This window comes from Natator depressus, chromosome 8 (genome assembly GCF_965152275.1).
Source record: "Natator depressus isolate rNatDep1 chromosome 8, rNatDep2.hap1, whole genome shotgun sequence".
Classification (NCBI taxonomy): Eukaryota; Metazoa; Chordata; order Testudines; family Cheloniidae; genus Natator; species Natator depressus.
Window position 1 is genome coordinate 12,782,176 of NC_134241.1, and position 13,518 is coordinate 12,795,693.

General features: G+C 41.8%; 1 protein-coding gene across 1 annotated transcript in view; it reads right to left on the reverse strand.

Moving 5' to 3' along the window:
- The window catches only part of TCF7 (transcription factor 7), a 119,382-nt gene extending 109,447 nt beyond the window's left edge, over positions 1–9,935 (reverse strand). The window contains 5 exon segments of the mRNA XM_074960451.1: positions 8,389–8,495; positions 9,176–9,242; positions 9,370–9,658; positions 9,660–9,781; positions 9,783–9,935. Of these exon segments, the coding sequence (XP_074816552.1) occupies positions 8,389–8,495; positions 9,176–9,242; positions 9,370–9,658; positions 9,660–9,781; positions 9,783–9,935 (738 nt within the window).
- Positions 9,936–13,518: the final 3,583 nt, after the last annotated feature.

Genomic DNA, 13,518 nt, shown 5'->3' on the forward strand with positions numbered 1-13,518 from the left:
TATTTGGCCAATTTAGTTTAGAGGAGACTGAGAAAAGGCCTTTGTGTGCATATGGATCCTCAAGGCTCAAAAGTATATGATGCTGTGATTTCCCTTACAAAAACAAAGCAGGAGGATGTAATGCTCATAAAATGTGCTGAAGTGGTTGCCCTTGAGAACGAAGTCCTCAGTTTACGCACACAATAGTTTTGGTGCAGACAACATGAGGTGCTGAGTGTGCCACAGCACTGACATAGCAGCGTGAGAAGACATTCCATTATCCAGATCATTCAGAAATTGGTGTCGGCTGGGATGGCTAACCAGCCCGCTCAACAGCAACAGTGGCTTTTATAATGCAGGCACAAATCCATCAGGAACTGGACTAAGATGTCCAACTGAGAGGAGTTAGTGCTGTGGTCTATCAGATAGTAATGGTCTTTAGGTCTCTATGATCCAGCTAGATTAGAACTAGCAACCACAAAGTGAACAGCTCTGTAGCCCATTAAAAGTCCTCTGAGTCATCAAGTCCTCCTATTGAACCTTTGTTCCATCTTCCAGATTCAGGAAGATTAATGAGTAAATATCATGTTAAAGCTTTTTTTTTTTTTTAATTTTTCTTGAGGAGCTATTTGAAAGAAGACAGCATGACAGTCCACGTGGGGATATTCATGAGATCCCACTGTAGCAGCAACACAGGACATTGTGTACGCTGAGAACTTTCCCCGAGAATGGTGACTCCTTTAAGACTCTGACAAGAGTCATGTACAGACTTTCCTGCCTTTGTGACCTCCACCCACCACTGGTAAAGTGAGGCAACAATATAGAGGACTCTTTGAGAGATGCTGACAGTACCAAAAACGAGCACCAAGATAAAGAAGTAAACTGCAGTGAGAGAGAGGCATAAAAAGCTAAAGAATAGCAGCAGAGAATAAAGGAATGAGTATTGTCTGATGCTGAGTCACTTTAAGCAAGGTCATGCATCAAGGTAGTAAGTGAGAGGGAAGCTGCAGTTCTGGTTGTACCAATACCCTACTACAGCAAAGTATTTTGTGGATGGCCAGCACTACAGCTGAAGTGGCCCATTGCAGAATCAAAGCAACAATGAATGCATGAAACCCTTGGGGGGTTTCCATCAGGACTCATACCCAAGGCAGAAGTCTTGACTGAATGGCAGATCCACAGACTTTATTACAACTCACACAAACCCACTCTGTCCAAGAAAATGTCATTCATCTCCCTACAAAAATACTCACATCATTCACTTAAATTCTATATGAGCAGAGGTAGGGGACGTTGGATTATGAATTTCCTTTATTTTCTCTAAGGCCACAAGTGAATCACTGAAAGTGAAATGCTAAATTGCACTAAAGGAACTTTAAATGTGGTGTCACTGTAATACTTACAGTACAAGTGTAACCAGACAGAACCGTATAGGTGAAATAAGCATGAGTGATAGATACTTCCTTAAAAACGTTGGTATGTGTCAGGGTACAACTGTAATCTGACATTTTTACACATAGACAGTAAGGATCAGACTTTAATCTTACGTGTGCAAAGCACATAACCGCACCTTGAAAGATCTGCTATACTAGCAGATTTTCTAAGATACACAGGGATACAAGCTGCTCATATATCTATTAAAATCTGGCCCATCATAGATACACTACGAGAATAGTAAATATAGTCAGCCATACAGACGTGTTAATGTGTTTGCATGTTTAGTCACATAAATGGTTACATGTACAGGTAAACAAGAGAAGCATTCTGGCAACAACTCTGCACTGATGGTTTTGTCAGGATTTCCATGTGAACACAGAGGTTTAATAGTGTCTGTAAATCGACTGTAAAAAATTGACACTAGGCTGAAATGTGTTACTCTTGAGCTTGGAGCAATATCGTTTTAAAGATTTTATTTTTTAATCTCAATTTGCAAAGAACTAAATGGTGAGTATTAGGCTGAACAAGTATGTTTCCTTGTTTCAGATACATTGTATCCCTGATAAACCTAAAAATCACTTTGTTCTTCAAAGTGAAAATTTCAAAGACATTAATCATTAACATGGATGAGCCTTGTGAGTTTTGGTTTAGGTTTGTTCTTGTTTTTAAAATATTCACACAGCTGATTTGGTAACACTTTAACAGACAGCAACAACAATAATCCAACCTGCATGGGTGGTGACTTTAACATATATCAAAATTAACATAATTACAACTACATATCAGGTTTCAGAGTAACAGCCGTGTTAGTCTGTATTCGCAAAAAGAAAAGGAGTACTTGTGGCACCTTAGAGACTAACCAATTTATTTGAGCATAAGCTTTCGTGAGCATAAATTGGTTAGTCTCTAAGGTGCCACAAGTACTCCTTTTCTTCTAACTACATATCAGTAAACTATGCTCATGATTGGTGTAACAAGTGACAAGATATCCTATTAAGGAATTGTTGTGACACCCTTTAAACTGTCGAAAGATGTGCAAACAGCTATACACAAGCAAAGAGTTATACAAAAAACTTTTATTTGTTTCCATGTGAGATTTTTCTTCACCTTTTTTCGGTCAAAATTTTTTTAAAAGAAAGTTTTATTATCGGGGGGACAAAAGGCCATATCTTGTCATTGCTTCTTATGCAGAACTCTCTAATTTATTTCAGATAGTTCAATTATTTCAACTACTGCTTCAAATACAATATGGTGATATAATATGAATCCCCAGAAATTAACACACACACACACTTTCCTCAGGATATGACCACAGCTGAACCAAACATAAATAGACTACTTTGGAATCTCTGTCTCTTAGTACATTTGACCAGCTGACATTTCACTTTGAATATAAAGAACTATTTTCACCCTCATCTTTTCTCAAGCAAGGTGAAGAGCTGAAAGATGTGGTTTGGTCAGGGGAGAGCAAATTAGTCATCTGCCGGCCTGCTCAGATGTCCCTTGGCCAGGCAGTTGCTCAACTATCTCCTTTCCCTTCAAGAGACAGAAGCAGGATAACCAGTGTTGGCATCTGCAGGGGAAGAGCACTGTCCCACTAGTGCCCAATAGAGTGGCACCTACTGTCAAGAGAAACTGATTGATTGAAATCGTGATGGCTCCATTGATTTCACTCAGCAGCAGGCACTAGTGGTAAGGCACAGAGCTACTTTTCCTTTGCAGCTGCTAGTCTGAGCCGATCTATCTAACCAGGTATTTATATGGCCCTGAGCACCTAAAGAGATAGTGACACATTATGATCACACTGAACCATTGATTGCAATAGGACCAGAATCTGCCCCTAATATTTTTTAATCTCAAACCATTACAATATTTGCACCAGTCGGAATGAGAACCACCAAAGTTCCAGATTTAAAATATATTTGAGTAGCTCACTGAACTACATTTACACATTAATTTGTTGGCCACTTCTTGTAATATTTCTTTCCTGTTCATATTCTGGAGAATTAGGGATCAATATTTTGCTATGTGATACTTTGGCACAGCAAGTGGAGGGAACTTGCTAGGAACAGGACTAGATTTTCAGACATTGAGAAAACAACTTTGCATCTCTGAGCAAAAGGCACTAGAATAGAATTTAGCCCTGTCTTGTACTAGTAATGGAGGAGACACAAAACTGACTGGCTTGTCTAGAAAACTCTGGACTCCTCCCAGGTGAAATGGACTATAGAGGATAATTCTGGGGAGATTCTTAGTGTGTCTTGTTTGATTTAAGGAGGATGGTCTTCTTTTTATACTGAGTAAATGCTAATGTATTCTATGAAAACGGTTAGAGTTTGTGTAGCACTGCCTTCTACTGAATGGAAACTGAACTGGTTCGCTGTGTGCCATAGATGTCATACTGCTAACAGCTAATGGAGATTCTCTTTTAGCTCAAACAGATTCTGATATTATCACATGACTCCTGAGAACTGGGGCCATAGGCATATGCCTTGCGTGGCTATGCCTTAATCCAGCCTTGCCCAAGGTTGTATACAAACCCCACTGAGAGAGAACCAAATCTGAGGAGCCCCACAGAGTTACAGGATATCAGATTTTGAAAATCCACACAATCTTCTGTCAATGGCATCTCACTGTGGCATGTCAAGTGGGTGAAGCTTAGGATAGTACTTCTACTTCCCCCCTTCCAATTTGAGCTTTGGTTTAAATATCTATTCTTAGATACTTTTAAAGAGATTCTGTAGGGTGTTTGCAAAAAGAAAAGGCGTACTTGTGGCACCTTAGAGACTGACTAACAAATAAATAAATTTGTTAAGTCTCTAAGGTGCCACAAGTACTCCTTTTCTTCTTGCAGATACAGACTAACACGGCTGCTACTCTGAAACCTGTAGGGTGTTTGTTTTCCAAATAACTGGGTGCACTGAAGCCTCAGTTTGCTGGAGTCCAAAGAATGGGAAAGCCACTCCAGAGTCTCAGCCTTGCATTTGAAAAGCATTACTTATTCCATAAGTTACCTTACAAGCCCACCAAATCCAACCATTTTGCATGTAAAATGATGGCAAAATTTGGCTCAAAGAGTAGATGGCCTGATCCTGCCCAGTTAAAGTCACTGGGAATTCTGTCACTGACTTTAGAAGCGCAAGGTTGGCCCCTACACACTTCCACTACCACACAGTTAATATCCTTATTTTATATTCCCATATACAAAATACAGGAACTTATCAGTGCTTCTGAAAACCTTTAACTACCATGCGCTACAAGATGTAACAATGTTCAGAAAACTCCCTCAGGCCTACACTCAATTATACAACCAGAGCAAGAAGAAGATTTTAATCTGATCAAAGTTTTAACATGTTTTACTTCTACTGTTAGTAGTTACATCTGTCTTTTAGGTAGTTACAAAGGAGGCACCTTAATTTGCTTTAAAAGTCATTTGTACTATTTAAAAAACAAGGATATACTTTTATGATTTGATGTTTCATTTGGAAAAATACTTTCTGAACACATTCATATTCATTCATTGGAAGTTTCATGCAGATTTGTAACTGACAGAGTCTACACCTTCTGTTCTGGGAAAAGCTAGAGCCTTCTCAGAGGAAGGAGTGCAGGGTTAGTCCCTGGATACACATATGCAGTACCAATATTGATGATGCTAGTCCAGAACACCTTATGACCTAATACAGCCACAATCTGTGGAAAGCATGCTCAAGCAGGTATCAATATGATAGATCATAATCGCATTAAAAGAGCCTTGCCAGTCTATTGCATGGGCAGCCTGAATTTGGCCAGACTGCCAAATAGCTGACCACAGGGCACTAAAATGAGGTCTTTAGTAGGGGTGCTGGAACAATTTGTATAATGAGGGTGCTGAGAGCCATTGAACCAAACTGTAACTCCCATATATGATGGAAATTACTTCAAGCCAGGGGGTGTGGCAGCACCCCCAGCATCCCTAGTTCCAGCACCTATGGCCTTTAGTCACCATCTCACTGTAAGGTGAGAGCAAAATTCATCAACTGGCGCATTCTACTGCTGGTGAACTCAAGCACCAAGTCACTTTTAATTCATGGTTCAAGAAAGGCACACATGCACATAAAAACAGGGATTGGGTGCATTTCAATAAAATGTATCATAGTATGTTTCCTATATACATATACGAGGTTTTGACAAGAGATCAGTTCAAGGCACACCTAGTCTATTACTTCAGTTACCAAGCTATGACTGAGCCCTAAGGGAAACTGAAACACAACTGGGCTAATGTGAAAATAAATTTTAAAAAATTAATGTTACCACAGTAATGCTTAAGTTGTGACTTGTTCACAAAAGCAGAAATACTCCGAACTAATGCCAGCCTTAATTCACAACAACATGTCTAAGTAAAGTAGGAATCTCCAGACAATATGTAATTTTATAATGCACTACAGTGCGGGGGTTCAACTTTCAGCCTGAATTCTGAATGCTCTTGGATCTTTCAGGGAGCTTTGCTATGCCTGAGATATTTTTTTTTCCAACCATTTAATGAAAAACTCCTCTGACAGTTTGAAATGGCTCATTCTCTCTTTTTGGGGTGTGGGTAGGGGGGCGGGGAGGATTACAAAATTCATCCCAGCTGCCTACAAATGTTCACAGGAAACCCCAGTTAGAGAAAGCGCTTCACTATCAAGTACATGCACTGTAGTGATGTACAACCCCATTTGTTCACACATTAAAAGAAAACAAACTCCATTCCCTTAACCTGGCAGAATTTTAATTAAAAAACACAATATTTTTCTTGGAGGATAAGTATCCCAAATCTTCAGTCATAATACAGATCACACAATCAGTGGGAATAATCATTAGATCAAGACCTACTTCTTACAGAACATGGACAGTATTAATATAATCACAAATGATAGTAATAAAAGTACTTACTAGGTTAACTTTTTATAATCAGTCAGTCAATACCAGCACAGACCAAATTGCCCAGAAGAAAATATTAAAGTTATACGTATTGTACCTTCTTTACAATTAAAGGAAGACTAGCAACTTCTTTGATTTAATGAAGCACTCTTTCCATATTTCTTAAATAGGTTGCAGATTTTTAGATAGAAAATTAAATCACCATTTCAATCCACCAAACTGAAGGCATTGCACAATCTGTATGGCTTGATTAAAAGATTTTCCACTGATTTTAATGGGCTTTGAATCATGCTCGCTCTGCTTGTCATTTTTCACTCTTTTGATTACTGTACTGTTTGTTTTACCCTGTCTTCCTCCAACTGTAAACCTGTACTTTTTTACATTAGCAGTGGTGGGAGGTTCCTTAACTGGCTCACTAACCAAAAGCCTATTTCTTAACCACATTGCTAATAAATAGGCTGCCACAGTTTTAACCAATAGAATAAAATCTGCAAAGGGTTAAGATGGATATAAATATTCACAGAATTCTGAAGCATCTGAATAGCTGCTGTGCCAACATAAGTGACAGCTCATCCAACTTCTGTACCAGGGAGCACAAATTAACGCTATTGTAAAAAACAGCTTTAGTATCACACTTCAAAATGTAATAGTGAAAGAAGGGCGTTATCTGTTAGAGAAATGAGAGGATTAACAGGAACCTGGAGTAATGGGTAGGGGGATAGGAAGCAAGTGACGAGATGCATATACAATGCTCCATATTGGCCCTGCCTTGCAAATGTATCATTTATTTTTGAATAATGAAGAAAATTATAAAAACGTAGAGGCAGGTCCTCAGATGCTGTAAGCTGACTTCGGTGGAATTACGACAACTCCACCAGCTGAAGGTCTGCCCAGTAAAGTGTAACTGCACTACATACACCAGTAGATTTCAAAAATAACCAGACACCACCACTACCCTACAAGCTCACTACTTTAAACCTTGTGATATTGCAATCATTTGGATGATGCACACAAACATTATTATATTACACCTTCACTCATAGATTTTCATAGTACCCCATCACCAAAGCATTCTTCATAGCAGCAGTTTTTGTATTCTGACTTTTCCAGTGCACAAATGATTGAAATTTCTAAATTTAGTAGAATTTCAATGAACCTCCAGTTTGCATTAAGGAGGTCAAAATATATTGTTCAAAATCTTGTAGCAGTAAGATCAAAACTAAAAATGAAAACATATTCTGTTCTCATTTACACAACTCCAAGTCCAGAATAATGGCTGAAACCCATACAGTCACTCCAGATTTACAGCTGTACTAACGACGGCAGAATTTGCCTCTTTGTGTTTGTTAGTTGCAATTTCTGTTGGAAAATCTGCTAGAGGTGGCTATGGATAGGGATTTTCTGGCAAAACCCCTCCCTAAATAGCATACTATATCAAATAATTCATTTAGCACAACTTACAGTAAGTACTAACGTGTACCTAATTACTAGAACTTACTTGATATTTCTTTGTAAAACTTCTGTAAAATAAAGATTGGAACAAACATTGCCTGCTAGTAACATTAGACCTTTGGGTAGGACCAACTGCAATTAATTAAATATGGTAAAACGTCCATCAGTATGGAGATAATCTACAACTGAACCCTTTCATTTGGCGCAGGGGAGGAGGGGGTGGCAAAGCAAGCCATTTTACAAGGGGAAGTTGAACTGGGGCTAGATTCTTAAACACATACATCACAAATTATCATCTAATATTTAAGCAAAAATGAAGGGGGCATTCTGGAGGCAGCTCTTGCTCTTTTTGTTGAAACACTGGAGATGAAACTAGAAGCTGAGGTGATCTGAAAAGAAACCCCTCTGGATAATTCAGAACTACACCACTGTCTTACGGCTGAGCAGCATTTACACTCTCTGATCTTTTTCCTTTAATTTCTTTAGGCCACCGTCTTAGGCATTTTAGGAATAATGCTACATCATGTCAGTAAAAGCACTGGCGTCAAGTGATTGCACGGCAGACAGCAATATACTTCAATTGTGAAAGGTTAAAAAGTCTCAAAAACATCATGAACTCACCAAAGGTGACATAGATCCATTTGGCAGATAAGGGTCTGAGAGCATTAGAAAAGGGTAGCCAGAATAAGCAGATCCTTTGTACATCCCCGTGTCCTGATGCTTTATACCTGTTAAAATTAAAGTACTTCATTAGGACTTGCCCTGCAACAGGTCATTCCTCTGCCTGTGCGAGGTGCTTGTAGTTTACAAACAGAACATTGCCTGCATCATGTATTTTTTTGGTGCCTTCTCTACCAGTAGAATTATTTCATGTGCATGGTTTGCCCTTAGGACTTATAAACGCTCTGTATGGTCTACCTGTGGGACTAGCCCACCCCCATCAACGGCTCAGACTTGGCTTTAGTAATAAAGCCAAATAAAAGCTTTTCCCTTTCGCACACTTCACATAGCGGTAGTATTCCTGGACCATCCCCCCGGCATCACCGCCGCTTTGCAAAACTTGCCTCCCAGGACCCCCACCAAGAGAGGAGCAGATCAATAATATTTCAAACCCTGTGAGAAAGGGGAGGATTGTTTACACGTTAAATGTCAAGGGAGTGACTGAAAGCCCCTTGTGTTGTGGCAATCCAATGTATCAAGCCCGCAAGGGCTTCTTCATCTGGCGAATCAAAGTTCCTCCCTGGTTTTTTTTTCTTTTTGTCTGCTCTGATTTATAGAAAGAAAACGAAATTTCTCTTCTCCCCCCCCCCCCCAGGACTCAGCACATCACCCAAGTGGTTGCGGGCGGGGGGGAGGGAGGCTGCAGAAAGAGGAAGGGCAGGAGAAATGAATGGTTTACGAAACTAACCATCTTCCATGTGATCCGGGAGTTTCTCCTGATAAACCCTTTGAGGATCCTGCACACGCCTGATCGCCTGTGGGGGAGAGAAAAGCACAGCAGGGGAAAGGCGGAGGGAGACAAAGTTTTATTCGTTGCACTAAACCCGATGGGAGTCGGCTGGGAGGGGGCAAAGCCCTTTGTGCGGGGCGGGGGGCTCTCACCTCCGGATCGGCCGCCGCGGCGGCGGGGCTGCTGTTGCTCTCCGACTCGTTCACCAGCGAGGACTTGAGGTCGGCCAGGTCGCGCTCGGTGAAGGCGTTTTCCTGGATCTTCTCCTCTTGCTCCCCTTCGTCCTTAAAGGCGATCATCTCGTCATTGGCCCCCAGGTCATCCCCGCCGCCGCTGCTGAGCTGGGGCATGGTCCCCACCCCCCCGCGTCCCCGCCTCGCCCCTTCCGAGCCACACGGGAACTTCGCCGGCTGCAGCCGCGCTCCCCCCACCCCCGAAGATCAAACCCTTTTGGGGGGGAAGGGGCGGGGGCAGGAGGGGTTGCAAGGCTGCAGCCTGGGGGGGATGGTGAAGCAGCAGCAGCAGGATCCCGGGGCCAGCAGCAACCCCCCTCCCCGCCCCCCCCCCAGCCAGCCCCCGGAAAGTTCAGCGAAGTAGCAGCCCGGGGTAGTGCAAGCCCGAGGCTCTGACCGGGAGAGACACGGCTCTGGAGCGCCCGGCGCCGAGCGGTGTGTGCGAGCGAGGCGGCGGAGCCTCAGCAGCCAAGGGCTGGAGACATCAAAGCAGCCGCCGGCTGATTGACAGCGCAGGGGAGGGGTTGGGTGGCGGGCTCGCTCGCTCGCGCTCTCTCTCTCTCTCTCTCTCTCTCTCGCGCGCGCGCACACATGGAGCCCCGCGCGCCGGTCTTAAAGGGCCCGCGCTCGCCGCCTGCACGCCCCGGTGCGTCCCCGCGGAGCGAGCTGGAGTCCGGCTGGGCGTGGGGGGAGGCACCGCTACCCCCCCCCCAACCTCACCCAGACGCCGTGGGGGCGCAGCCCGTCTCCGCCGCTGTGGGGCCCGTGCGGCTCGCTGTCCCAGGGGCCGGGCGAGGTCTCCCTGGGGAGGGGGGGTTTGAAGCGGGCTCGGGGGGTTTCCAGAGCGAGATTTTAATGGGCTGAAATGTTAAATTTCAAGCCCCCCGCCCTAGCGCTGCCAACCTGGCTCGCTCGGGCGGGTGGCCGGCCGCGGAGCCGCTCCCGGGGTCAGTGGGAGGCGCCCCCGACTCACACGGCGGGAGCAGGATCGGGCCCGCCCCTGAAGTTTGCTTGGGGGGTTTGATTTGTGTGGCTGCGTGTTTGCCGAGGCAACGTGCAAACGTCGAGGGCTCGGTCAAAGCCTCTCCTCGGAGGGTACATCTCCCTCCCCACGTCCCCTCTGCCCAGCCCCGGCGTCCTGCCTGGGTCCTGGGCGGCCGCATTCGCCTTGGCAAGTCTTGCAAACCCCCCTCCCCGGTCTCGTTAGGAACACAGACGTGACGTCGGATTTCAGAAAATTATTAGTTTTCCTAACTTGTCCGGAAACATGAAATTAAACATCTTCGCAGCCACTTTCTAAAGACACGAGACACGTCTGTTCTGGCGTCAGTGTGAAGAAAAAAACAACAACAATCCCACAGTTCCCATGGAAAGGAGACTCCCCATCTCGGCTGGTCAGAGACAACAGGTCTTGTGCGTGTCTCTGGTAGCTTAGAAAAACACACCGCTGTTTGTTTTCCTTAATTAAGATCGCATAAGATAGCCTGGAGTTTTGGAAGGTTTTTCTACAGGCTATAACGACGCCGGCTGAATTGGTCTTTATGACCCAATATAGCACATATTTGTCGCATTCAACACTTTAATTAAGGAGCCGAAAATCTGGGTCCCTATTTTGCCTGTTAATTAAGGAGCTTATTGCTGTGTATGGCTTTTTTATTGCTTTTTGGGATGAGAATAATTATTTGGTGCCACTTTAAAAAGTAATCAATATATTTAATTTCTAAAAACCACTCTGACCAGATATGTGACTTTTTTTTAATGTCACAAAATGGTTGCTACTTTTTTATGGGGAAAAATAGATGATATGTGAAATGGCTAGGATACTATACCTGGTACTGCTTATACGTCTCCTTACTCAGCTAGTCAAACTAAATTAATGAAAGTGCTACAGTTTAGGCGAATCAGTTTGTACATTTCCTTTCTTTTTCAGATTATGTTTTAAAATAATCAAAACCTGCAATCAATGTAAGGAATAATTTGAATGAAATATTTGCTACTTTAAATTTTCCTTTCTTTCAGATGATCCTCTTGTTTTGCATCTGAAAAAAAAATATCGCCTGAGATTTACAGCCCTCCCAAATGGAGATAAAACCTTGGCAATGAGTTGGAAACCTGTTGTAATCTGTGATCCAGGAAACAAAGAGCCTCATTAATGCAGAGATTTTGGTGAGCCTTTGATGTTAGCTAGCATAGCATTCACTCTCAGTTCCATTTGCATTTAAACATTCATAAAAACATCATCTCTGCTTCCTTTGCCTTAAGCAATTTAGGAGTAAAGTATAGCTTCTATTTAAAGAAACCCACTATGGTGAGGCTTAGAATACAAATATCACATAATCTTCAAGCAGAGCAAATATTTTATCCTATATCTCTGGTGGTAGGCACATAATATTATATTTAAGACCCAAAATAAAATATCTATCTTATTTTCATTAACCTTGACCCACACATACAAAAAAAAAGGGGGGGGGCAGAGAAAAGCCTTTTAAATCCTAAATACACCAGTGAGTGAGTAATAGAAGTTTTTAAAAAATCCCCAAGATTTATATTATTCACAAGAGCCAATTTTTAAAAAAATCTGGGTGCCTAAAGCTAGGTTACTAAATCCATATTTAGGCACCCAATTCTGAGAGTATTGGTCAAGATTTTTTTTCTTTATTTGTAGAGATTTCAAGTTGCTGAATCTTCACTCTGTTATTAAAATAGGGTCTAAGGAAAGAGACTTTTATTTTTACAGTCAAATGTGAAAATAAAATTAACACCTAAGCTTGACTATAGTAACAAAATAACCAAAGGAGTTCACAAATCAAAATAAAATTAACACACACAGAATTTTTCGTCTAAAGCAATTCACTGCAGTTTGCAGAGTATATTCTGGCTATTTGTAGAAAGGAAGCATGTGGTAAAGTTGAGAAGTCATTTAGAAAACAAAGGCCTATCCACTTTCAGAACTATAGGTTCAAACAATTATATCTAAGAGAAGGGGAATAGTGCTAAAATATTTCAAGATTCCGAGTCAGGTTGTGCAAATCCAGAACACACCATTAAAAACAATCAGATGATGCAGAATCTCATCAGATGGCATAGTTTTGATTGTACTTCAGTCTTCATAGCAAATATAGGAATATCTTCATGTTTAAGGCTATGAGTCAGTTTAGACAGGCTTGTTTTTTAAGCACTATAGGCAATTTTCCCATATGATAAATGTCTACAATTTAAAATTGAAATGGAAAATGGTTAAAAACAATTTTACCTTGGGTATGTTTTTGGAGCTGGATCAAAGTAAAATGAAAAGCCTGGCTCACTTGTCAGATCATATCTACACTGAACCTCAAGGTTTGATTTGTATTATTTACATGGAAAAGGTCCCAAAAGACCAATTTGGCACTAAGTATCATCATTACGTTGTTTCGCTTGTATGGGTGATTAAATCAATCCAGCTTTTCCATTTTAATGTTTTTGGAAAGGTGCAGTCATCTGTGAATCAAGGAACCTTATCTGATGTCATCTTTGTGCCTCTGACATACTTTTTTTTTTTTTTTTTTTAATAAGCAGGCACATAAAGTAAAGAAGCACATCTGCGATCAGCATCATTACGTTTTCTAATTACCTTTTTTTTTTGTTTTTTACAATTAAACATGTACAATAACTTTTCAGAACATTGTCACTTTTATGTGACTAAGTCACGGATGATAACTATGCGTTTTAAAGAATAAAGAGATCTATTTTATCGAATCTAATCATCCCACACTTATCAACATGGTGTATTCTGAATACTGTACAAATTTGTTCAGTCAAACAGGTAAAATGTTCTGTGGGTATCACAGTGCGGATCTTCATCCTCACTGGGTCTACTGACGTCACTGGGAGCGTTGCCATTGGGTCCAGGATTCCACCCATTATTCTGTGAAAAGAAGCTTCAGATTGAGATGGCTGAATCTATTTATCAGTGTTACCAGCTGTGGGGATTTCTTTGAGAGTTTCAGGAGTCTGGGCTGGAGCCCCTCTACTATGCCTGCTAGGAAAGAGCTGCTGCAGGAAGTAAGCAGAGCTCTCTCACGCTCTTGC